This window comes from Lipotes vexillifer, unplaced genomic scaffold, assembly GCF_000442215.2.
Source record: "Lipotes vexillifer unplaced genomic scaffold, Lipotes_vexillifer_v1.1 scaffold469, whole genome shotgun sequence".
NCBI lineage: Eukaryota > Metazoa > Chordata > Mammalia > Artiodactyla > Lipotidae > Lipotes > Lipotes vexillifer.
Genome location: NW_006788006.1, coordinates 2235932 through 2259109, shown reverse-complemented (window position 1 = coordinate 2259109; position 23178 = coordinate 2235932). Strand labels below are relative to the sequence as shown.

At 58.2% G+C, this 23178-nt stretch overlaps 3 protein-coding genes across 3 annotated transcripts in view; all 3 read right to left on the bottom strand.

Moving 5' to 3' along the window:
* Positions 1 to 715, bottom strand: part of OCEL1 (occludin/ELL domain containing 1) — a 1449-nt gene extending 734 nt beyond the window's left edge. Inside the window, 3 exon segments of the mRNA XM_007472246.1 lie at positions 2 to 86; positions 316 to 515; positions 638 to 715. Of these exon segments, the coding sequence (XP_007472308.1) occupies positions 2 to 86; positions 316 to 515; positions 638 to 715 (363 nt within the window).
* Positions 716 to 3533: 2818 nt separating this feature from the next.
* USE1 (unconventional SNARE in the ER 1) lies at positions 3534 to 6767 on the bottom strand. Its single transcript, XM_007461001.1, has 8 exons — positions 6627 to 6767; positions 6265 to 6314; positions 6043 to 6121; positions 5802 to 5954; positions 5044 to 5056; positions 4579 to 4606; positions 3973 to 4147; positions 3534 to 3729 (listed from the first exon to the last, which is right to left on the bottom strand). Exons 1-8 carry the CDS (start codon positions 6765 to 6767, stop codon positions 3547 to 3549), a joined length of 822 nt encoding a protein of 273 aa, XP_007461063.1. The 3' UTR covers positions 3534 to 3546.
* Positions 6768 to 9303: 2536 nt separating this feature from the next.
* The window catches only part of MYO9B (myosin IXB), a 72152-nt gene continuing 58277 nt past the window's right edge, over positions 9304 to 23178 (bottom strand). Inside the window, exons 22-40 of the mRNA XM_007461000.1 lie at positions 21625 to 22506; positions 20831 to 20903; positions 20560 to 20681; positions 18660 to 18793; positions 18187 to 18377; positions 16841 to 16939; positions 16559 to 16732; positions 16408 to 16449; positions 16101 to 16212; positions 15254 to 15327; positions 14534 to 14726; positions 14295 to 14423; positions 13990 to 14095; positions 13569 to 13700; positions 11726 to 11849; positions 11170 to 11217; positions 10673 to 10819; positions 9840 to 9963; positions 9304 to 9719 (exon numbers count right to left, since the gene is read on the bottom strand). Coding sequence (XP_007461062.1) covers positions 9304 to 9719; positions 9840 to 9963; positions 10673 to 10819; positions 11170 to 11217; positions 11726 to 11849; positions 13569 to 13700; positions 13990 to 14095; positions 14295 to 14423; positions 14534 to 14726; positions 15254 to 15327; positions 16101 to 16212; positions 16408 to 16449; positions 16559 to 16732; positions 16841 to 16939; positions 18187 to 18377; positions 18660 to 18793; positions 20560 to 20681; positions 20831 to 20903; positions 21625 to 22506 — 3322 coding nt within the window. The remainder of the gene's footprint in view (positions 9720 to 9839; positions 9964 to 10672; positions 10820 to 11169; positions 11218 to 11725; positions 11850 to 13568; positions 13701 to 13989; positions 14096 to 14294; positions 14424 to 14533; positions 14727 to 15253; positions 15328 to 16100; positions 16213 to 16407; positions 16450 to 16558; positions 16733 to 16840; positions 16940 to 18186; positions 18378 to 18659; positions 18794 to 20559; positions 20682 to 20830; positions 20904 to 21624; positions 22507 to 23178) is intronic.

Sequence of the window (23178 nt, the reverse complement as noted above, 5' to 3'; positions counted from 1 at the left end):
GAAGCTCCAAGAACTCTGGGTACTGGTCCTGGAACACTGCAGCATAGCGGCTCCGATCCTTCTCGTTGCTCACTGGTGGGTACTTACTACCAGGTTGACAGGGGGTCAGAGTATGAGTGTAAAGAATTCCTCTCTTTTCCCCAATCAGTAATTTTTCAGTAATCAGTAATTTTTCTTTGTCTGTGTTGGGTTCCTAGCCCCAAATGCCCTTTATCTCTGTTTACTATTTGGTAAACTCTTATTCACTTGTCAAAGCCCCAGCCTCAGTGCTCCTTCCATGTTCCCAGAAGTCAGGAACCACAGGGGGGCACTCACAGCTCATAGTCAGGCACGGGGTGGGGCCTAGGCTCATGTCCCCCGGGGACGGCTCTAACAGACTTCTTGGAGCCCAGGAGGGTCCGGGAGGGCAGCTCATCCTCAAATACAATCTTCTTGGGCCTTGTCCCGTGTGCTCCGGGCTGAGGCTGGCACAGAGGGCGGGACGCGCTGGGTTCGAGGCCTCCAGGCATCAGTCGCTGCAGATGCCGCAGGAATCATGGTTTGGAGTTAACGAGGGTCAGCCGGAATCCATTATACAGGGGGGAATGAATCCTTTGCCTAGGCTCAGCCTGGGGACATTCCTCCCGTTCAGACTCACCGGGGGACCAGGGCCAGGAGGGCGGGTTTGCAAGTTCCCCCGGGAGCCGCGGGTCTGCGGGGCCTCCAGGGTGGGCATCGGCTTCGGGGTAGTGCCGCTCGGGCGTCCCCGCACCGGTGGGCGGGCCCTGCGGGGGGAGTCGTGGCCCGCGCGTGGCGGGGGTGGTCGGCGGGCGGACTGTGGACACAGGAGAAGGATGCGATTGGAGGAGGGTAAGGTGGGAGGACTCACGGGGAAGCTGTTCACTGAGCGGCCAATTCTCCACCGGCGGCGCGTTCTCCAGCTCCGCCCTTATTTGCATAGACGCACGCCATTGGCCTTCAGAGATCCCCAGACCCCGCCGCCCAGTGCGTAACCCGAAAGAGCGCTATGAACCGTTACGTCACCACGCAGCCCAGGATTGGCTCGCGTTAACCCCTGCGCGGCCGCAACCTCTGCCGCAGGGGTTTGTGGAGCCCATGGACACCGCCCCCGAGAAGACCCCCGGGATCTCCGGCCCGGCAGCGGGCCGCAAGAACCACTCCCTCCCGGGTCACCTGTCCCAGCGTATGGGGCTCCGAGTCTGGGTCCGCTCCCGAAGAGAGGCGCTCGAGTCCGTGTAGTGCGTTAATTACAGGCTGGACTCAACTGGCTGGGTCGCTCCGCAGGTCGGGGGCGGGGCCTGGCGGTATAGGGCGGGACTGGCGGCAAGGGGGCGGGATTTGGCGAACCTGAAAGTGGAACCGCACCCTTGCCCCGAGTCCAACAGAGAGCGCTACCTGTTGTGTGTTTGGGGCTGGTGACCCACCCTTTCCGACCCTCAGTTTATTTGTCTGAAAAACTGGTGGTTTTGGAGAACTTGTATTTATCTATTTACTCAGCGGTTATATGTATTTTTTCCAGCGGTTATATTTTTAAACTATTTCTTTAAATAATTATTGGAGGCATGTTTAGAAAATTTAGATAGAAAAGAGACGTAGGGCAAAGTGAATTTCTCACCCACCCTTGTCCCCAGAGGCAGCAGTTCACTGTGTCTCCTTCCAGAGAGATTCTAATTCAATGACACATTTTCCTCACTACAGACAATACTGTAGAAAAAAGATTCAAGTGCACATTTCTTTGGCCGATTGTGGAGGATTATGTGGAACTCCTAGAAGTGGAATTGCACAGAATTGCCCGGGCAAAAGGGACCTGTGTATTTTAATTTGGAAAAATACTGTCAAGTTTTTCCTCAGTGAGGTTGTGCCACTGATGCTCTAATCAGCTGGTTTTCCCACAACCTTTGCAACCTCAATGGTATCACAGTTTCCTGTAAGTGTACTTTCAAAGTTTTAAATCTTGCCTAATCTAATATGGTGTGTGAAAAAATTCAGAAACCATTTGTATTTCTTTTCCTATTTCCTGCAAGTCTTTTTTTTTTTTCTTTCTTGTTGATTTTTAGGAGCTTTCTGTATATCAAGGATGTTAATTTAACCAGATAGTGTATCTTTTACTATTATAAATGGGATCTTCCAATATATTTTGCAGCTAATTTTTTTGCATAAACTAGTTTAAATATTCATTAAGTCCCTTGCTGGTTTACTAAATTCTCTTATTGAAATAGCTTTTTGTTAGTTTGCTTGGATATTTTATATAGACAGTTGCATTACCTACAAATAATTTTACCTCTTTTCTCACTTAAAAATTTCATTTCTTTTTCTTGTCTAGTTTCATTGACTAGCATCTCCAGACAATATTAAATCAAGGGAGGGGGTGGGTGGACTGTGGGCATCCCCCCATCCCCACCTCACTTTCTTCACTTTGATGGCAAAACTTCGAGTATTTGCCCGTTAAACTCAACACTGCCTTTGGCTTGAGGTTTTTCAGTTCAATGAGGAAAACATCCATCTATTCCTTATTTTTAATTAAGAGACTTTGAGTAATGGATGCTGTGAACAGTACAAAGTACCATTTCACCCTATGATTTTTGTTTCCTGGTGCATTAATGTGGCCACTAATGCTTCCTAATAATGAACCATCCCTGAGTCACAAGCATGAGCCTCCTTCTTATGATCTATTTTTTAAAAGTTGCCACTAGAGCTTTCAAAAAAGCTTTAAAAACTGCCACTAGAGTTTTTAAAAGCTCTTCCTGGTGGTTTTGGGGGTGGGGTGGGGGTGGGGTCCATGTGGGCAACTCCATGCATGTCCCACAGTGCTCATGCTCCCATGGTTTGGGACAGACACCTCCTGTCCACTCTTCCTTCCCAAGCTCCCTCAGTCACCCCCCTGACAGACTTTGCCCCTGACATCTGGAGTGGGGGTAAGCAGAGCCCAGGACCCACAATTCCCCTGGACTCGTGCTCAGTAATCCCTTCCAGGGTCCCAACTCCAATGCCCACCCAGTTCTGGTCTGAAGTGATCAGACTATGACCTGGGCAGGGCAGGGTCTCCACTGATTCTCATGTGTTTGCTGAATGACTATGTGAAGCATCTGCAATGTCCTAAGATCTTAGGCTGTGGCAGTGGGTGGGCTAAGCCTTGTCTCTGAATTATCACCTTCAATCCCAAGGAAGGCCCAGCACTGACACCCCTCCTCCAAGCTGGCCTCCGCGCATGGCCCCACTCCTCCCCCCATCCTCCAGACCTTACTCTGACCCCACAGGTATGTGTTTGACTCTGGCTCTACTGGGAGCTCCTGGGGCCTCTAGGGGCCCTGCCTTGTCCAGTGTGAGGTAGGTACCAGGGGGGAACGGGAGGCAGGTTTGCTGGGTCACTATCCTCCTCGCCCCCCACCCCCACCCCAGCCTGACCTCCTTCCTCCCCTGCTCATGTGCTCTCTGTGGCTCTCAGGGGCACCAAGGGCCTTCTCATCACGTTGCCCACCCCAGAGGTTCCCCTGGACAGGGGTGAAGGGCAGAGAGAGGACAGGTGAGGTGGGCCAGGCCAGGTCTTTATTTGAGTTTGGGCATGATACGGATGAAGAGGATCATGCTGATGAAGATGAAGCAGACGATAATAAGCACGGCCCAGAGCAGCCAGTTGACCGACTTCTGTGTGTGCTGCTCCAGCCGCTCAGATTCTGTCTTCAGCTTCTCCAGGTTCTGGTCGGCCATCTTGAGTGAGTGCGACAGGGTCTGAGGGTGAGGTGGGGAGAATGTCAACAGGACTGGGTCCAAGTGTGGCCTCTTCCTACTGCACTGGAGCAAATCTACACCTCTTGGCCCTTGCCAGTGCTGTTTCCTCTGCTGGGAATGCCATTTTTGCCTTCTGCCAAACTCCTATTCATCCAGTCAAACCCCGGCCATAGAGACCTTCTGCTGGGAAGCCTTTTCTGATGCCCCAGGGCAGAGGCTTTAGAGTTCCCAGAGTCCTCATACCTGGTTGTCCTTCTTGATGACACTCTGGGCAGCCAGCGTGTGGGTCTTGAGGCTCCGTGCCAGGCCTAGCATCTCCTCCGCCAGCTTCTCCTGGAGGTTCTGGTGTCGCTGCAGGACGAGGTCTAGCTCGGCTGCTGACTGCTTCTCATCACCTGGCCTGGACCCTGCGACCCCACTGACCCCACAGATGGATAGACAGGTGGGTAGGAGGGGGGGTGGGGGGAGGAGGGAAGAAACTAACATGTTCTCAAGGAACCCAGAGGTTGTGGTTCCAGCCACTGCCCTGCTTGGGGCTGTTTCCCCTTTTTTGCCTTGGTTTCTGGGAAGAGCATCCTCAGAAGTGGCCTTTGATTGGCGGTTTATTTTTTAAATTTTAATTTCATTTTAATTTTAATTTTTGGCCATGCTGCACATCTTGTGGGATCTTAGTTCCCTGACCAGGGATTGAACCCAGGCCCTTGGCAGTGAGAGCACGGAGTCCTAACCACTGGACTGCTGGGGAATTCCCTGATTGGTGGTTTAGATGCTTCGTGGTGATGCTTTAGTGGCCCAAGGTCTGTCAAACCCCCCTGCCCCCAATGCTGCCCAAGGGCTGAAGATACTCACATTCTCTTCCTCACATCCAGTTCAGGCTCTGAAAGCAAAACAAGCCAAGCAGGAAGAAAGAGAGAATTGGTTTGTTGTTTTCCAGCTTCCTGGCCATTGCCTGGGATGTGTCTGCTACTCATAATGCCGTTTCTCATCTTGTCTGCTCCCCAGTGGGCGGCCTCCTGATCAGGCTTCATAGTATTCCCTTCTAGGAAGTTTTCCTCATTTGGGCTCCCCCAGGTCCCAAGTCCTTTCCTCTAGCCAGCCTTGGCCCCTTGGGCTGGGAGTGTCCAACTTTCTTTCCTCTGGGGGCCCCTCCTCTGTCCTGGCACCGCTTCCAAGCATAACCCGGTAATGCCCCTGGACACACTCTCCCTGGGCTGTGGAAGACCCTGTGGGAGCCAGGTTAGGCGTAAGGTGTGGGGCAGCAAGGACGCATGTCTGTCCCAGGCCTTGAGTCCTGTTCTGCTCAGGATGACTCACCTTCACTAGAGTCCTGTGGGAAAAAAGGAGAGGCACGAAGTCACCCACCTTGCCATGCCCCCAGACCTGTTCTCTCTGCTCCCAGAAACTCCCCACCCTCAGTCAGGACCCTGGACAAGTCCTGTGCCCTCTGAGCCTCAGTTTTCTCATCTTTTTTTTTTTTTTTTTTTTTTGTGGTACGCGGGCCTCTCACTGTTGTGGCCTCTCCTGTTGCGGAGCACAGGCTCCAGACGCGCAGGCTCAGCGGCCATGGCTCACGGGCCCAGCCGCTCCGCGGCATGTGGAATCTTCCCGGACCGGGGCACGAACCCGTGTCCCCTGCGTCGGCAGGCGGACTCTCAACCACTGTGCCACCAGGGAAGCCCAGTTTTCTCATCTTTAAACTGAAAACAATAGCTCATATTTTGCAGGGTTTAGCTGATTCACATAAAGTGCTCATAGAGGCATTTGTCATCCTATTTTACAGATGAAAAAACTCATCTATGTGTGGTGAGGCAGGGGCCAAACCTTACTCTGGCCAACTCTGGGGCTTAAGCAGAGATGTGCCATTTTTGCCTTGTACCAAAACTCTTATTCATCTAGCAAAGCCCTGGCTGCAGTGCCTCTCTGTTGGGAAGCTTTCTCTGATGGTCCAGGGCAGAGTCTGTTGGGTCCCCTAGGATCCCTGCACCTGACAGTATTTGTTGTTCTGGCCACCCCCAGGCACTGAACTCCTGTCCCCAACCAAAGCTTCCCAGGGACCACGGAGGGAGCCCTACCGTTCCTAGCAGCTCACTCCGCATCTCACTGGTGTACCGTGCCCGTGACTGTAGGTGTACTGTCTTCGTGGCAGGTACCCGTTCCCTGGCTGTAGTTGGTACTCGGCCAGGGGCCAGGAACTGGTTGGCTAGTGCCTTCTCTGAGGAGGAGGTCTGCAGAAGAGGGCAGAGGGGTCACCAGAGGGGCAGGTCCCAGATTAGCATGATGAAGGCTGAGGAGACAGAGGTGCCCCTTACTCACTAGCTTCTCTGCCTGCAGCATCCCCTTCAGAAAATCTACTTTGCGAGAATATTCATTGATCACCTCGGAGGCCGGTTTGCTGGAAGGGGAGACGAGGAAAAAGAAAACCTGCCCACTGTCCCCAGTTCAGGGAAGGGTCTTAGCAGGGAGGGACTGGAGACCAGGGATCCCGGACTCTGCTCCCTGCCCCGGATTTGAACACTTGCGGCCGCCTGCACTCACCTCGCCTGTGCCTTCAGGGCCTGCAGCATGTCCTCGAGGGCTCCCACGTACTGGGGACGAAAAGTGGGGTGTCAGCCCAGTGCCCCCCACCACCGTCGGGCTCAAAGGGATTAGAGCCACCAAGGGGCGGGGCCAGGTCGGGGGGCGGGGCTGAAACGGGAGGAGCCAAGTATCAAGGAGGCGGGACCAGCTGAGCCCCAGGGAGGAGGCGGGGGAGCAGCGCAAACGGACGTGGCGGAGCCAACCGGAAGGGGTGTGGCCTCACTGGCCGGCGGGGTGGGGGAGTCGGGCCCGGTGGCCTCCGGCTGCGGGGACCACCCTCCGGGATTCGGGCTCTACGTGGACACATGGGCTTCCATCACCTTTTCTAGACGCCACTCGTCCGGGTCCCGCTTCTCCGCTGCCATCGCCTCACAGCGGCACAACAGCCGCACCAGGTTCAACTCCAGCCTCGACGCTGCCATCACCACCCAGCGGTACCCCGCCTCTTCCGCCGGCGCCATCTTAAGAGATGGCGGAAGTGCCTTTCGTCGGCCTCCTTCCGGGCGGAAGTTCCTGGTTTGCTCTCTCATTCTTATTTGGGGCTCTCTCGTTCTTGTTTGGGCGTTTGCTCTCTCACTCTTGTCTTGTTTCAATTCGAGGCGCCATCCAGTCCGTATTTACTCAGGACTCAATCTCTTGCTTATCCTCGCGAGCATCTTAACCCTTCCGGAAGGGCTGAAAGGGTCGAGTCCTTCGTTTCAGGCCCACGTGCAACGCGTGACATGCTCATTACTTACCCCCTGCTCAAAATTCCTCCCCCGCTCCCCACTCCTTCCTGGGTTCTTCCCACGCGGAGCTCTTCCGCATCCAGGTAGCCTGTGGGAGGTTCTCCTGGGGGAGAGGCTCTGACCTGGGATTTAGGAATCCGAGACTTACGGGCTATGATTTCCAAACTTTTGCAGCTGTGATATCCCGTCCCATCCCTGACTCTGACTCCACCTCCCACCGTGGCCTTCTACGAATTTCTTGTTTTTCTGGACCTGTCTCCTCCCTTGGGAAACTGGCAGTGTGGCAGTGACATGGGCTAAACCTGGGAGTGAGAGGTCACCCCCAATGCCCAGACACCCATGGACGGAACCCCCCGCTGCGTCCCCAGGAAGCCAAGACCCCTTGTTCGGGTCCCCCCTCCTGGAGTGGACAGGATGAGGATGGGGGCTTCACAGGGACTGAAGCCTGGCATGCAGCCCTTAACCATCTCCCCATCCTTCAGGTCACCTGTGTCCAGGTCACACCGGTGGGCCTGGTGCCCTGTAAAGTACCATGGATGAGACCAAACTCAGGGTATTGAAAAAGGGGGGGCTCTACGGGCAGACAGGGCAGGGTCTGAATCCCAGCCTCGCCCCGCTCCAGCTGTGTGGCCTTGGACTAACCCACCAACTCTTCCTTGCATGTGCCATTGAAACTCTGGTTTGTCATGGTCTCCATCTCCCCCGCCCCAAAGGACCCACCTGCCAGCCAGTTCCCACAACTGTCCATCTGGTTGTAACCTGGGAGCTCTTCTGAGGCTCTTGGGGGTGGTGGTGGTGGTAGTGTTGCTTCTGGTTGTAGTGGGTCCACCAGGACTGACTCCCCACGCCCCACCCACGGCGGATGGCCCCATGAGTTGACATTTAAGCCCCAGCTGGGGAGAGGCTAGGTGTGACAGGAGGCAGCTCCCAGGACAGCAGGCTCTCCTCACTGAATGTGGTTCTGCCAGGAGCTGCCTGCTTTCCCAGCTTTCTGGATCAATAAAGAGAACTTCCAGCAAAGCCCACGTCCCTTGTGTGAAAAGTATGTGTGGAATTCCAGCAAACAAACAGCAAAGACGGTTGGAGGAACAAGGCAGCTCCTTCCAGGCAAGCGACCCAATCCCTGCCCTGTACCCCTCTTGGCTGAGGTCGCAGGGCTGACCCCCACCTGCCAACCCCTGCTTTTTCAGCCTGGAGCTGGCCTGAATAGGAACTGCATGCAGACACTTCTCAGGCACTTTTTTTTTTTTTTTAATTTCACATGGCCTGTGGGTGCCTCTTGTTCCAGATCTGGGGCCATGTGTCCAGGTGTCTGGAGAGTGGGCTGAGCCTAAGAGGGGAGCCCCGCTCCGGAGATGCCAGATGTCCAGGCTGTCACTGTAGACTTGTAGGGACATACAACTCCAGGCCTTGCCCTCCCCACCCATGAGTGGTCCTGAGTTGTGGGCTCCTGTTCTGCCACATGGGGCGGGCAGTGCCAAGGGTGGCCTCCTCCAGCCTCCTGTGTCCTGGGCACAGTGGACCAAGGAGTGATGGCCACCTTCGAGTCTCCCTGGGATGTGAGGTCTGTGGTGCCTGGAGTGGAGGCTGCCTACCACCTCGTGTCCTGGCTCCAGCCAACAGTCTTGATCACTACGGAAGGCTCACTGTTCCCTCGAACGCACGTCGGCCAGGTGGCCACTGCCGGGCCAGAATACGAGTCCAAGACAGACTTGGGGCAGTCAGGGGCCACAAGTGTCCAAACCCCTCGTGCAGGGTCCTGGCCCTCAGACTGTCCCCCGAGCTGTCCCTCAGCGTGGGTCTGAGCCTCCAAAGCTTCGCGGCTGTGTGGCCTTTACTCTGAAGACTCATGTCCCGGTTATAAGGGAGATGCAGGGCGTTAATATAAAAGTTTGTACATACACATATAAAAAAACAATTTGGTCTTCTGTTAAGGCTGTTACAGTTTAAAGTTATGTAAACCACGCCCAAAGAAACAGTGACCAGAAAAACGTACAAAAGGGGAGTTGGGAGATGCCAGGCTGCCCGCCATGATTCAGCGCTCTGGGCGGGCAACTCTGTGCGATGTAGGGGCTCAGCAAGGGCAGCCGGGCCTCGGCCGGCCTCTCCCTGCCTGCACTCACTTGGAGTCGGTGCCCACCTCACATCGCTCTTGGAGCTTTTCATTCCGGATCCTTCTCAGACCACTGAATGCTGGCTCTGGAGCTCTGGCACCCAGCTCTGGCACCGGGCCGTCCTTGGATATGCGGACTCTGACAGCTGTGGGCCCTCAGCCATTGGTCTGGCCCGAGGCAGGGGGCAGGCAGTAGGTTGGGGGGTCCGAGTACCTCCGCTTGGTCCCGGGTGGCCGGTCGTCCTTGTCCGGGGGCTCCTGAGGGCCCTGGGTGGGCAGGTGAGTGCCGGGTGTGATATACACAGAGTGTACCTGGTCTGGGCGGCGAGCAGGTGGCTCTCGGCGCCTCACCAGGGTGGCAGCTTCCTGGGCACCTGGTGCCCGGCCAGGGAGATAGGAGGGCAGGCCGGGCGGGAGCTTGATGTTGGCCGTGGGCATGATGGGGGTCCGCCGGGGGGTCTTCACTCTAACCGTCATGAAGGACGACGGCCTTCGTCGAGGAGGGGCGGCCGCCTCGGGGAGGGGGCTCGGGGTGGGTGCGCTGGGGCAGGGGAGAGCAGGCGCGAGGGGCCCTTTTGAGAGACAGATGGCAGGGTTACTGCAGCTTCAGGGCCGGCAGACGGACCCTCGCCCGGGGGCCTGCTGGGTGTGGACATGGGAAGGAAAAAAGCAGACGCTACCTTAATACTGACCTTCCGAGGCCCCCCGCCCAGCCGGCTCTTCCAACAGGCTCTCGGTGCTAGCTGATGTCTCTGAGTCCAGGTTCTCTTCATCGGAGCCCCGAGGGTCCAGCTCTGGCAGCCGGTACGTGATGTCCTCCCTGGGGATGAGAGGGTCACAGTGTCCAAGGCTGTTCCATGGTGGAAGACTGCCCCCACGGAGAAGTGCCAGGCCAGTAGGGGACAGAGTAGGTCATCCTGGTCCTGGAGGGGACTCCCTGCTCCCAGCACCCGAAACCCAACCCCAAAAGCACACCTGGCCCAAAATGCCCCTGACTCAGTGAAGGTCATGTGAGGAAGGTGTCAGGCTGCTGAGGGAAGCCAGGCATCTGGCCTAGTACTCAGCTAGTGAGGGGCTCCTGCCTCAGGACCTTTGCACATGTTGTTCCCTCTACCTGGAGTGCCCTACCCTATTCCTAAGACTAGGATGCCCAGGGGGCCTGGATTACACCTGTTCTCCTGGCATAATTTTTAAACAGCATCTCCGTTCATACTTCCATCTTGACCGGACAACAAACTGGTGGATCGCCCTAGCTAAGGCCAACTTTAAGACAAAGTTCAGGCATCACCCGTCTGGTTTCCCTTCTCTCCCTACGGGCCACTGTGATTCCCGGTGGTCAAGCCAGGGGTTTAACGAGCTTAGGCTGTGTTTTAGGACAGCAGCACCCCGTGAGGTGGGCACTGGACCGCGGGACTGAGCCTAGCCCTTTAGCTTCCTAACAGCCAGATTCCCTAGAGTGGGGCGGGGGGGCAGTGGATGGCGGCTGGACAGGGCGGCCGAGTGTGGCAAGGGTTCGGAGAGACACTTGCTTCTCCTCCTTGATGGACTGGATCCGCTCAATTAGGATCTCTTTCTCACGATCCTCTTCACCGCCGGCCACTTCCTCCTCTGGCAGCACCCCCAGCTCCTCCAGGCCTCCGCTGCTGCTCATCCGGGTCTTGGGGTTCGTGATCTGCAAAGAGAAGCGGCAGGTCTGGCCAGCCCCTCTGGGTGGGTGGGGGTCAGTGCTTGTGGATGGAGAGAGGGTGGTGCAAGCAGCTCCGGGGGAGGTTAGTTCTGACATGGATGGCTAGGCTTAGAGAGGCTTCTCCGGGGATCATGCAGGGACCGAGTGGCCAGCACGTGGCTCATTAGTCATCTTCAGCACAGGCAATCAACAGGCAATGGGTTTCCCCCAGCATGCACTTCCAGAAGGTCAGGACACGCTCGGTCTATCCTACGAGGACCCTAGGGGTTGAGAGGAACCCCAGCATGCACCGCACTGGGAGACATGCGAGGAGGACCCACCGTACGTGTACATACCAGGACCCCCTCATAAGGAGACGAAAACCCCAGTTTGAGAGGCCAGGGCTGGGGGAGAGATGAAGAGTGGGTGACCACACAGGGCCATGACCAGGGCACAGGCACTAGTCATGGGCATAAGGCCACGTCTGACTGTCGGGACAAGGACAGGATCCTCCCACAGGAGCCCGGGACTGGCCCCTTATCCCTCTACCCGCCACTGTGAGGCCACTTCTGCTGTGGCAACGTTCCCCTGTGGGCGGGGCCCAGGTCAGCCCGGGGCCATGGCTGGAGGATGACCAGGACCACCACCAAGTAGGTGACCGGACCCCCACTGCTGAGAGCGGCAGCTGGCCTTGAGGCTGAGCTAGGATGGTGGTCTTTTGGCCGAGGTGAGGAATCAGCCCCTAAACATGCTGCCACGAGGCCCCAGGTCAGGCTGTCGGTGGCCCAGGGTGTGCTGGGAGAGTGTGCTGGATGGATAAGTGAGACCCCGCCCACCGTCCAAACCCCGCCCACCGGTCCCCACTCCCACGAGGCCCCGCCCCCACCGAAAGCCCCACCCTGCGTTGCTCACAGCGTTTTGTCGCAGAAGAGAGAGCCTCCGGAAGGCGATGCTCTCAGCCGCCTCCAGCTGGGTGATTTCCTCCATCTTCACTTTGTACTTCCTCATCTGTTCTTTGATCAGCATCTCCACGCACCTGTGGAGAAGGCGACTCAGCTACCACCTTGGGGGGTATGGTCAACATGGGGGCCTGCGTGTAGGTAGACGCTGGCCCGAGACTGGGGCATGGTGGCTGAGACAGAGACCCAGAGACCAGGCAGGGCCACGGACATGGCTGTGGCTCCCATCGTGGCCCCAGTTCACTCACTGTGTGATCTTGTGTAGCTCACCCCACCTCTCTGAGCCTGGACCCTTCTCTTAGTAAGCCTCCTCGTTTGAAGGAGAAAGTACAGCACCATGGAGGTTGGGTGATTTGTCCCAGGGGCTGCAGGCAGCTGGCCCCAAGGGCTCTACAACTAAGCTGTGACCCAAGGCACCTGCGGTCAGTGGTCAGGGCCGGCCTCAGTGGTCAGTACCGAGGCAGGGAGGGTGTGGTGGGACCGGACGGACTCAGCCTGGATGAAGAGGCAGTCATGACTCAGGTTTCCCATTGTCATGACCACATAAGAAAAAAAAAAGAACCCAAGGAACATGCTGGAAGCAAATCCGTCAACAGCATACCGCTGCCCAGGTAGTGTCAGGGCCACACTGGACTCTCCCCCACTCTGCCTACCAGCAGCTGTTCACTGATCTCTTGAGTGTGGCCCGGGGTGTGGGGTGTGCACTGTCAGGCGTAGCCCTCAGGCCTTCCTGTGTTTTGCCTCCTGAAACCGCCTTGGGTGACAGGTTCTTATTTTTACAACTCGAAGTCTAAACGCTGTCCTTTTAGTGATGGATGTCTGCTGACCTCCTCCTGAGTTTTTTTTTCTTTCTCTTAATTAATTTTTATATTTTGGCTGTGCTGCGAGGCATGCGGGATCTTAACTTCCCAACCAGGGATCGAACCCGTGCCCCCTGCAGTGGACGCACGGAGTCTTAACCACTGGACCACCAGGGAAGTCCCTTTCTGAGTTCTTTTGAGGCACTTCCTTTTTTTCGTGTGTTTTCTAAAAAAAATTTATTTATTTGGCTGCATCGGGTCTCAGTTGCGGCACATGGGATCTTAGTTGTGGCATGCATGTGGGATCTAGTTCCCTTGAGGCACTTTCTGAGAACCTTTTTTTTTTTTTGAAGCACTTTCTGAGAACTTTCGAAGATCGTTTGCGGGGAAGAAGGAACCCTGAGACAACCACTTCTGTTTGCTGCAGGCTCTCACTGCTCCCAGAGGCTGGGAATGTGGGGCTTCACCATCTGCCCCTCACCCTGGACAGAGGACGAGGGATTTCTCCCCCTTTTTGGTTTTTCACCCTCAAGAGAACTCAGAAGTGATACTCTTGCTGCTTGAGGAGATGCTGCCAGGTCTCCACCTGGGTCTGGGCATGTGTGAGCCCTACGATGCCACCATGAGGCCAGGCTGCTTCTTGTCCCTCGTCTGTCAGAAGAGCCCTGCTCGCCACTCACAGCAGCCAGCGCACACGCAGACCTCGTTAGAAGTTCGGTTTTAGTACAAAAGTCACGTGTGTTCATTAGAAAAGGAAGAAGGGTGGGGAGACCAAACGAAGTTTACCCAGGACCCCAGTGCTCAGGACACCGCCCGGGGCCGTTGTGATCGGGCTATGTTCTTCTAGACTTTCCTCTGCAGGCACATTTACACACTACCGAGGCCAGGCCAGTCCCAGGACTCCGGAGAGGGCTCTCCTCTTTCGTTGTGGGATCCCTGGCTCGGCTGCCCTGAGTGCATGTTGGGGGGTGGCGGCCAGCCGGTCCTGGTACTCACGTGGTGATTTTGAGGACATCCTTCATGCTGGTCAGCGGGTCCGAGTTGTCGGGGCAGCGCAGGAGGCAGGGCGCAAAGATGATGGCCAGTGCGCTGGGTGACATTCGGTTCACGTCCTCAAGCAGGGCCACCCTGTGGAGCGAGCGGCAGTTAGGGAGTGGCCACAGGGAGCCCCAAGACCAGAGTCCAGATCCCGGGAAAGTGCCGCCGCAGCCGGGAGGTGAGAAACGCTCGCTCCTGCAGGGTGGAGAGGCGCCACGAAGAAGCCGGGGGCCCCCTTCTTCATACTGGGAAGCCAGTATGGGCTCACATCCTGGTGTGGAGCCACCAGAGGACGCCAGCCCGGGGAACGCCGTGGGGGGGGGCTCTTGCTGGGACCCCACCCCCCAGAGAGCGGGGCAATAGGAGGGCAGGCACTTGCTTGACCAGGTGGAAGATGAGCCTCTCCAAGGAGTTGTGGTTGGCTTCTGGCAGGTGCTCCAGGACGGCGTAGATGGCGGCCAGCTGCTCCTGCTTCTCTGGCAGCTCTAGGAGGGTCCTGGGGGTCAGCTCCCTGCGGCCCTCACCCGACAGGCCCCAGGGCGCCGGGGAGCCTCCCACTGTCTGGGGCCCGGTTTCTCAGCTGGGGGCACGGGGGTCCGTCCTCCCTGACCGGCCACAGCACGTGCTCGAGGCTCTGACCCCCGACCTCGACCACCTGCCGGCTCTCGCCACAGCGGGACTCACCGACGGCGCGGAGGAAGTCGCCGTACTGGGCGAAGGTCATGAGGGGCTCGGGCAGCTCCCGCAGCCACTGCTTGAGCACCCCGGTGATGGCGTGGATGGGAAAGTTCTCCAGTTTGACTGCCGTGGGGTCTGCGGGGAGGGTGCGGCGGCCGGTGAGCTCGGGGAACGCAGGAGGGCTGAGGCTGGAGCCCCACGCGGTGCTCTCCTGCCCTTGACACCTACCTGTCCGCAGCACCCACCTGTCTGCAGCGCCTGCCGGAGCTCCCTCGTGCGGTTGGCGGCACCCGACTTGCGGTAGAGGCCCTCGGTGTACAAGCCGTGCATCTCCACGTGTTCCAGAAGCTTCTCCAGCACGATGGGCACTGAGACCTTGTCGCTGGTCAGGCTGTCCACGCACACGCCAAAGTGGCCCGGCTCAGTGCCTGGCTCGATCTGCGACGACGGGGATGGGGGTGAGGGTCAGGCCTGGGCTGGTTGTCCTCCCTGTCACCACCCGGCCCCAGCCCGGCTTCCTCTGTGGCTGCCGCCCCCGCTGCTCCTCGTCCTCTCTTGCACGGCTGCCAGAGGTGCCGGGCTGTGGAGGTCCCCGGATGGCTGCTGGCTGGGGGTCCGTGTGTGAAGTGCCACAGTCCCCTCCGCCCAGCTGATCCTGGCTTGTGCCAGCCCATAGGACCCCGCCTCCCTCATGCAGGACAGGGGTTTCCTTCCACCTGGAGGGGGGAAGAGCAGAGCCAAGGCCTGGGGTGCACACAGCAGCCTGGCCCCAGCTGTGCGGGGCCCTCTGGGGGCTCTGACAGGACCGGGGTGCGCTCTGCTTCGGGACCAGCGCCTCCCACCAGCTCCGTGCTCCCACCTGACACCCAGCCTTGGCCTTGCACCTAGCACACCCTTCTCCTCCACGTCTCTCGGAACAGCCTCCCCCAGGTGTTCTGGAAAGTTCCCGGCCCCAGCGGGCTCACCTTCTTGCCACTTGTGTAAGAGCAGTAGGTCTGAATCTTGTGCACACACTTCTTGTGGCAGGTCATCTTGCACACTAGGAGATCATGGTGGGGGAGGGGGAGGGGGCGGTCACTGACGGCGCATCGGGGACCCATGGGTCCCGTGGCCGCCTGTCCCCGTGTCTCAGGACAGTGACAACTGCCCGGCTATTTACGATGGACACGGGGTGGCGGGCTGCTCCTCACACAGGGGCCAAGGGGCGAGGTTACCCTGGCCCGAAAAGAAAGCCAACCCTGACTGGTCCTGGCAGGAAAACAGCAGTGCTAGAGGCCTGCCTGACCCAGCCTGGGCCCCTGGGGGCTGACTGGCTCCCCACCTGGCCTTGGCCACCCCCTGGCTGCCCGACTGTGGGCCAGCTGGGTCACCCTGGGCTGCACCTGTCTCTCAGGGTCCCTGTGGGGACTGACTGGCCTCGCCTGGCACATGGGGGAGGGGCCGGCACTTCAGGCAGCGAGAGCAGCATGAACAAAGACCCGGACATAGAGCCCAGGGTGACTTGCCCAGGTAGGCGTGCAGAGGGGAGGCTGCGGAGTTGGGCGGGGGGTGGTGGTGCTGGGGGTCCGCTGAGGACCGGCCTCTGCCCCAGCGTGACAGCGGGGCGTTTGAGTGGGTGAGGTGCGGCCTTACTGCCCCTGTGGTGAGGGGCAGTGCTCTGGGAGGATCAGCCCTGTAGCTGGGGTGAAGGCCCGGGTGCATCGTGAGGGGTTGGGGACATGGTGGGTTTTCAGGGGGTGTGCGGTGGGAGTCAGGGGGCCTGTGGGGGCGGTCAGGGGCGCAGTGGGCGATCGGTGGGCGAGGGGCACTCACCGCTGCAGAGCAGGGCCTTGTCCATGAGCCAGATGTAGGAGAGGCACTGCTCGCAGGACTGGGGGATGCTCACTTGGTAGCTGGCAAACACGTGCCCGTTGTGCTGCTGGACCTGGAGCAGTGGGGGAGGGGGGCCGAGTGGGAAGGTGGACCCCCAACGAGGTGGCCACGGCGCCGCACAGTGCGGCATCTCAGGACCGGGGGCCCTTAAGGCCGGGTAGGAAAACACACGCCCGCCCTCGTGCACATGTGCACACACAGACATGCGCACACCCGTGCGCGTGCACGCGAGAACACGCATACTCACAGCACGTTCCTGCTTCCGCTTCTTCTTCTGAGCTTTGCTCTGCTGTGAGGGAGCACAAAGGCCAGCTCTGTGTGGGGTTCCCTGGGGACACCCCCACCCCAGCGACGTCCTGGCGCCGGGACCCTCCCTCGCCTGGAGCGGTAGCACCCACCTTGGGAGGCTCGAAGTCGTTCTTGGTGTGCCCGCGGGTGAACTCGTCTAGCAGCGACTGGAAAAGATTGAGGACCAGGTTGGTGTCCTTCTCGCCGCGCTCGGCCGCCAGGTTGCTCACGACGATCTGGTAGTTCTCCATCAGGTCCTTGTAGCCGACGTGGATCTTCCCGTTCTGTGGCAATGCAGGGCGGGGCCCTCTGTGAGACAGACAGGCGGGGGTGCCCGGGGGAGGGCATGGGGTTTGCCGCGGGGCCCTCCCTGGGGCTGAGGCCCCACGTACAGGGACGGAGTACATGGTCTTGAGGTTGCTTCGGAACTTCTCGGTGGCTTCGATGAATAAGCTCTCGATGGGAGTCTTCTGGGAACGCAGGTCATTTATCTGGAGAGGAAGGGAGAGGTGTGCCGACCCCACGTTACCTCAGGCCGGGCATCTGGGCGGCCATAGCTCTGCCCTGTCCCAAGTCCTTCCCTGGCTCCCCTGGGCTTGCAGGGGAACATCCCGGCCCTCTTGCCAACCCTGATGTCGCGGGGATCACTCACTGTGGGTGTTGAGCAGCAACCCTGGCCTCCCCCACCAGATGCTGGTAGCTTGTGAGGACCAAAAACATCTGATGTTGCCATGTGTCCCCTGGGGGCAGACTCACCCCTGGTTGAGAAACACTGGTTTAACTGGGGCCCTTCCTGCCGCCCCACCCCGGCGCTCAGTGCCTGGCTGTGCTCCAGGACGGGGGCTGCCTCAAATGGCCTGGTCATTTCACCATGCCTCCACCCACCCCTTAACTGTCCCTGTCAGCCCGCTGTCTCCCTCTGAAGCTCTCAAACAGCACACTGTTTGCTGTGGGATTGCCTGTGGCTGGGGCCATGAATACCCTGAGTGCAGGCTGTGATTTCTTCACCTCTGTCTCACACGCTAAGTGCTCAATCATTGCCTGGAACTGGATGCATTTTGTAAAAGTGTGTTCTAAGTAAAATAATTTGTTCGCGGTCAGCTGCAGCTGAGCGGCGGGACAAGGAAAGGTTGCCAGGACTTATAGGAGCAGGCTGGCAGGACTCGGGTGTGTCAGGTGCCTTGCCTGGAAGATTATTCTGGATCCTAATGCTTCCTTTTTCTCACGTGTGTGAGAAAGTGGGCCACTGCCCCCAAGGGGCGCTCTGAGACAGCAAACCACGTGTCTTTAAACAGTGGGTCTCAAACTTCCTGGGCAGGAACTGCAGGACAGAATGCCTCTGCTGGGCGCCCAACCCATTTGTGCACATGCACGTGTGCTCTAGATGATGCCGGCAGGGGCGGGGGTCCCAGAATCAGGTGATTCAGGTGTGACTCGCTTCCACACGTTCTGTGCGGCCCCCATAATAAGACAGATTTTGTAGCAAAATGTAAGCATCCCCACCGAGCAGGATGAATGTAGGCTACAAGCGATCTCTCGGGAACCCCTGCCAGGTTTTACGGAAAAGCAGCTGATGCCAAACTTAGGAACAAGCGTGTGGTTTCCAGAACTTTCTGTGTGTTGGAACCGTGGACCTGGACTTTCCATTCCCGCCTGATAAAGGCTTTGGTGTGACGGTTTGCAAAACTGCCAGGTGGAGACGGCTCTCTGGGGAGGCCCGGGGCCCCGGCTGGCCCACCTTGTTGAGCAGGAACTCATCCAGGTACTTGAGCTCGTTGGCGTTGGTGATCTTGCGGAACACCGACTCTCGCCACTTCTCTGACACCGTGATTTTGCCAATCTTGAGGTTCCGGTTCTTCTTCCCTTTGCCTCCTGGCTCCTTGGCGTGCTTCTCGCCGGTGGCATGGCGGTGCTGGTGGCTGGTGGGGGCTGGGGAGGGGGGCGGGAGGCAGGAGAGGCTGGTAAGGGCAGTGGGTTCCTGGGGAGGACTCAGGTTGGCCTCTGGGGCATGGTCACAAGTGCAGAGAACCAGGGCCCTGTGCTGTCACACACTGAGGTCCGCGGCCAGAGAGCGCCTCCGGGGATGGGGACCAGTCCCAAAGCCCTGCAACCAGGGCTTGGCCCACAGCTGACTCAAGGCCCCATCTGGGGACGGTCCTCAGGGGCCCCAGTGGCTCTGCTGTCCGTCCCTGAGGCTGCGGGAGGACCAACCTTCTAGATTCTTCTTCATGGCGGCGGCTTCCAGTACGACTTGCCCGGGTACTGTGTTCTCTGTCTCCTCTGTGCCCTCCAGGCTATATTTCTTATCCTTGTTCTTATGCAGGAAAAGTCTCTTAAACGTGGATCTGTAGGACAAAGTAAGGGATTCCGCTTAAGCCTCAGGAAATGAAGGCAGATGTGAGGCCAAAGCAAGGGTCCACTTACTGTAATGAGAAATAGCCCTTTTCTTGGTTATCGTTGGAAGGGGATGCCACTAAAAATACGGTTGATCTGTGTGAACTGACAGGGGAGTCGGGCAAAAGAGCGAGATGCTGAGCAGATGTCACAGCGTGACCCCATTTTCATATTAAAAAAAAATTACCTCCCCGTCCCCTCCCCCAAGATTTTTTTATAGGCACAAGGTTAGGGGAAAAAAACCTCAAAGAATAAATCATGTACTATGGATACTGGGCATGTGATGGGGTGAATAGTGGCTCCACCCAAAAGGTATGTCCATGTGCTAACCCTCGGGGCCTATAAGCATGATCTTATCTGGGAAAATGGTCTTTGCAGATGTGACTAAATGCTATGGACTGAATATGTGTCCCCCCATATCTGTATGCTGAAGCCTAACTCTCAGTGTGATGGTATCGGGAGGTGGGGCCTTTGGGAGCTGATTAGGTCACGAGGGTAGAGCCATCATGAATGGGATTAATGCTCTTATAAGAGACCCCAGAGAGCTCCCTCACCACTTCTGCCATGTGAGGACACAGCAAGAAGAAGGCGTCTATGAATCAGATACCAAATCTGCTGGCACCTTGATCTTGGACTGCCAGCCTCCAGGTCAGTCTGTGGTGTTTTGTTACAGCAGCCCAAATGGACTAGGACACTAAATGAAGGATCTCAAGATTCTGAGTCATCCTGGATTACCCAGATGTGCTCTAAAGCCGATGACAAGTGTCTTTATAAGAGACAGAAAAAGAGAAGACACAGGGGAGAGACGAATGTCATGTGAAGACACAGGCTGAGATTGGAGCGGGGGGGTGATGCAGCCACAAGCCAAGGAATGCCTGGAGCCCCCAGAAGCTGGAAGAGGCAAGGAAGGATCCTCCCCGAGATCCTTTGGAGGGAGACACGGCCCTGCCCACACCTTGATTTCACACTTCCGGCCTCCCGAACCACGAGAGAGTAAACTCCTATTGTTTGAAGACACCCTGTTTGTGGTACTTTGTTTTGGTGGTGGGGTCTCCTGAAAGTAGGGGGCTCTCTCCTCCCACTGCAGCCCTCACTGTCCGTTCCTCACTGTCCTCAGGCTCCCGTGCTGAGTTTGGGTCAAAGCTCCCCTGTCCCAGGGTCCAACCTCTCTGCTCTGTGAACCACCTAGAGCACTGTGGCAGAGGCTTTCTGGGGACAGAGCCTTGGCCCAGTTTTTGCTATCTAAGGACCAAGGAGGGGTTCCCGGATGTGGAGATGGAGAAGCTGGGAGCTGGTTCTCATTTCATAAACAGCCAAATGGATACTGTCTGTCTGTGGCCTCAAGAGGAGGTGACCCACACTGGCTCTAGGTTTCAGTAGGAATCATTTCACCCCAATGTGGCCACAACCCGAGCTCCGCATGGGTTTCTCCTCACGGAACTGCTAAGCGAACGTCTCCCCAAAAGAGCTTCATATAAGGGCAATCGGCTTATGGGAATTTCCTGGTGGTTCAGTGGTTAGGACTCCGTGCTTTCACTGCCAGGGCCCAGGTTCAATCCTGGTCAGGGAACTAAGATCCTTCAAGCCGTGCGGCCAAAAAAAAAAAAAAGTGAGAAAAGTGTGATCAGCTTAGATCAGACTGCTCCGGGACTGGAGGACCTGGACACCCTGGGTGTCCTCTGGTGGCCTGAGCCCACCCCCAAAACCCCACACTTACTTAGAATCGACAGAGCCTGGGGACAGCCCAGCGTCTGTCCCCAAGGATGCGTCACCCGACTTCTTCTTCTGGATGGCCAGTTTCTTCGTGCTGGGCTCCCCGTCCATGGTTTCTGCAGAAGGCTGTAGGGGAGGGGGGGCTGGGTAAGCAAAGGCAGGCGCCCTCTCCGGAGGGAAGGTGTGGGTCCCGGTGCTACCATGCATTCTATCCACCGTGCCCTTCCGGTGGCGCTTGGACCCTCAGGGGTGAGAGCTGCTGCCTAAAGCTTTACCTGAGTCTTGGTCTGGGACGGGGACGAGAGGAGCTTGGAGACGTCGCTCGTGGATAAGGAAATGCGCCTCTCCCTGCGAGATCACAGAAATGTGGCTTTTACTGACAAGGGTGAATAGGAGACATTTGGGGTTGCCATGACTGAGAGGAAGAGGGTAGTTCTACTGGCACCTGGTGGGCGGAAACCAGGGATGCTGTTCTGCCCCCCATCGTGCCCAGGATGGCCCCCACCACAGAGATCAAGACGGCCCCAGGGGTCCACTGTGCCAAGGCCGAGAAAGCCTGTCCTAGCAAAAGGCCTGCATCTTCCTCCATCTCTTTATTCCTTTGGACAGGCAGCCCTCTGGGACAAGGGGCTGGTGATTCGGAGTCACCGATATTTAGCCAACTGCGGCCCAAGTGTGTCGAGAGCTGCTCTTTCAGCCTCTGGGTGCGTGTAATCACTCCCACTGTTGATGAGGAAACTGAGGTCCAGGCAGGCTGGCGGGGCGGGGGGAACCTCAACCCAAGGGACCACTTTCCACAAGCCTGGAGGCTTTCTGTGTGAACTGGGCTCATTTGGACAGGGGCTTCAGGGTCCCCGGAAGGTGCCTCGTCTTCCCCGAGCCTTTCCCCACCCCCTGGGCCCTTCTTCCTTGGGGCTCCCACCCACCTGGTGTCAGCTCTCAGGCACAGAGCCTCACGCGTTTCTGGGATGCATGGTGCTGCCCCGGTCCTGCTCCAGGCTTTGGCTATGTATCCCCAGACCCTGCCCGCCCACCCCAGCCCTTGGAGAAAGGAGGGTACAGGGCTTACTTTGTGGGCGTGAGGGTGACCCCCTCGGCCCGGTGCCGCTCGCTGAGGTCCAGGGACTGGCTCAGCATGGTGCTGGGGCCAGCGGTCATCAGCTTCTTGCCCCGCCACAGCTCCACGGCGCTGGCCAGCCGCTCGGCATCTGGGTCCCTGTACCGCTGAATCTGGGTGGAGCCTCCTGGGCTCTCGGGCCTGTCCTGGGCCCTTGGGCCAACCCCCGGCTTGCTCTTGTCCTTGGGAGTCTCTGGGGTGGCACCGGGGGCCGGCACGCCGACCCTGCTGTCCAGCGCCAGGCTGGTGGGTCGTTCCACGTGGCCGGGCCTGGGGCTCCCGCCCTGGGCTTCAGCTGAGACCAGGCTGCCCGGAGCGGGCTGCGGGGGCTCCTCGGGCTGCTTTTCAGGAGGAGCCATCCCTGTGTCCGTCCTTGCGTCCCGAGGGCTTTCATCTTCTCTGTCCTCCTTTCTGTCTTCTGGGAGCCTCTCTTGTGGCTCTGGGACGGCCCTTCCGGAAGGTTCTCTGAGGGCGTGCTCTTCCTTACAGGACTGGATGTGCTTGTTCTGGAGCTTCACGTGCTCCAGCCCCCTCTGCCGGCGTGACTCGCGCTTCTCCCGGCTGCTGGGCACTTTCTCGTGACTTTCGGCTGCGTTTTTCTGGGCTGGGGGCGCCTTCTCCGGTTGGGAGCTCTCCACGGGGGACCCGTCACTGGGCCACACCTCGGGCTCCAGCTCCAAATGCTCGCCGTCCTTGGATGGTTCTAGGCCCTGCGAGGGTTCCTGCCCAGCTGCCCAGCCTGGCCCGGTCTCTGCGGTTTCCTGTTTGGCGGCTCGCTGGGCTTCCCTCTCCTTCTCTGCAGCCTTCTGCTTCTCTGCCACCATCTGGCTGAAGCTGGTGGGGGGAAAGTGAAGGGGGTGCTTTCAGGAACAAATCCACCCAGGGCACTGGGGACCCCTTTTCTACCTGCAGGTGCAGTTGTGGGGGGGGGCCAGGTGGCATGTGGCGAGACCCTGGCCCTCGGAGATGCTTCTGGAAAGGCAGAACCTCCTCAGTCAGGGAAAGGGGAGACACGGAATGGCCTCTTGTTGTCATGGCCACCTCTGCCTGGCTGGTTCAGGGGAACCTTTATTAGGTCTGTTGTGGGAGGGGTCTGTTCAGAACCCTCTGAATTCCTTTGGGGTCCCTGTTCTGGTGGATTCCCAGGCTTCGTGTGTGAGTGGGGGTGAGGGGAGCCCCCTGATGGCTGCTCCTGGTGGCTTGAACCCTCCAGCTCTGAATCCAGGTGCTCTGCCAACCTGCCTGGGGTGGGCAGGTGCAGTGGTGGTGCGGGGGTCCCTGGCAGAGACTGAGTACCGCCAATGGTGACCTGGGGTTTTGCCAGTAGCTGCCACCTACCAGCCCTGGAGCGTCCCTCTAGGGTCCTGTGTGCCCAGATGGCCAGATGCCTGCCAGCCCCTCCTCAGCCTCCCTGTGTCCAGACAGCTGCACTGGCCAGACGGTGTCTCAGGCAGCCCTTGGGTGAGTGGAATGTTCGGGGGGCACCCTGTCTTGGCACCAGAGTTC

What these genes read in the sequence shown, in the direction of transcription:
- USE1 (XM_007461001.1), bottom strand. Translation starts at nt 6,767, where the DNA reads ATGGCGCCGGCGGAAGAGGCGGGGTACCGCTGGGTGGTGATGGCAGCG. An exon ending in ACGAGTGGCGTCTAGAAAAG is followed by an intron (nt 6,315 to 6,626) that starts GTGATGGAAGCC and finishes TTTCGTCCCCAG; the next exon opens with TACGTGGGAGCCCTCGAGGA. An exon ending in CTGGATGTGAGGAAGAGAAT is followed by an intron (nt 4,148 to 4,578) that starts GTGAGTATCTTC and finishes CTGTGGGGTCAG; the next exon opens with TGGGGTCGCAGGGTCCAGGC.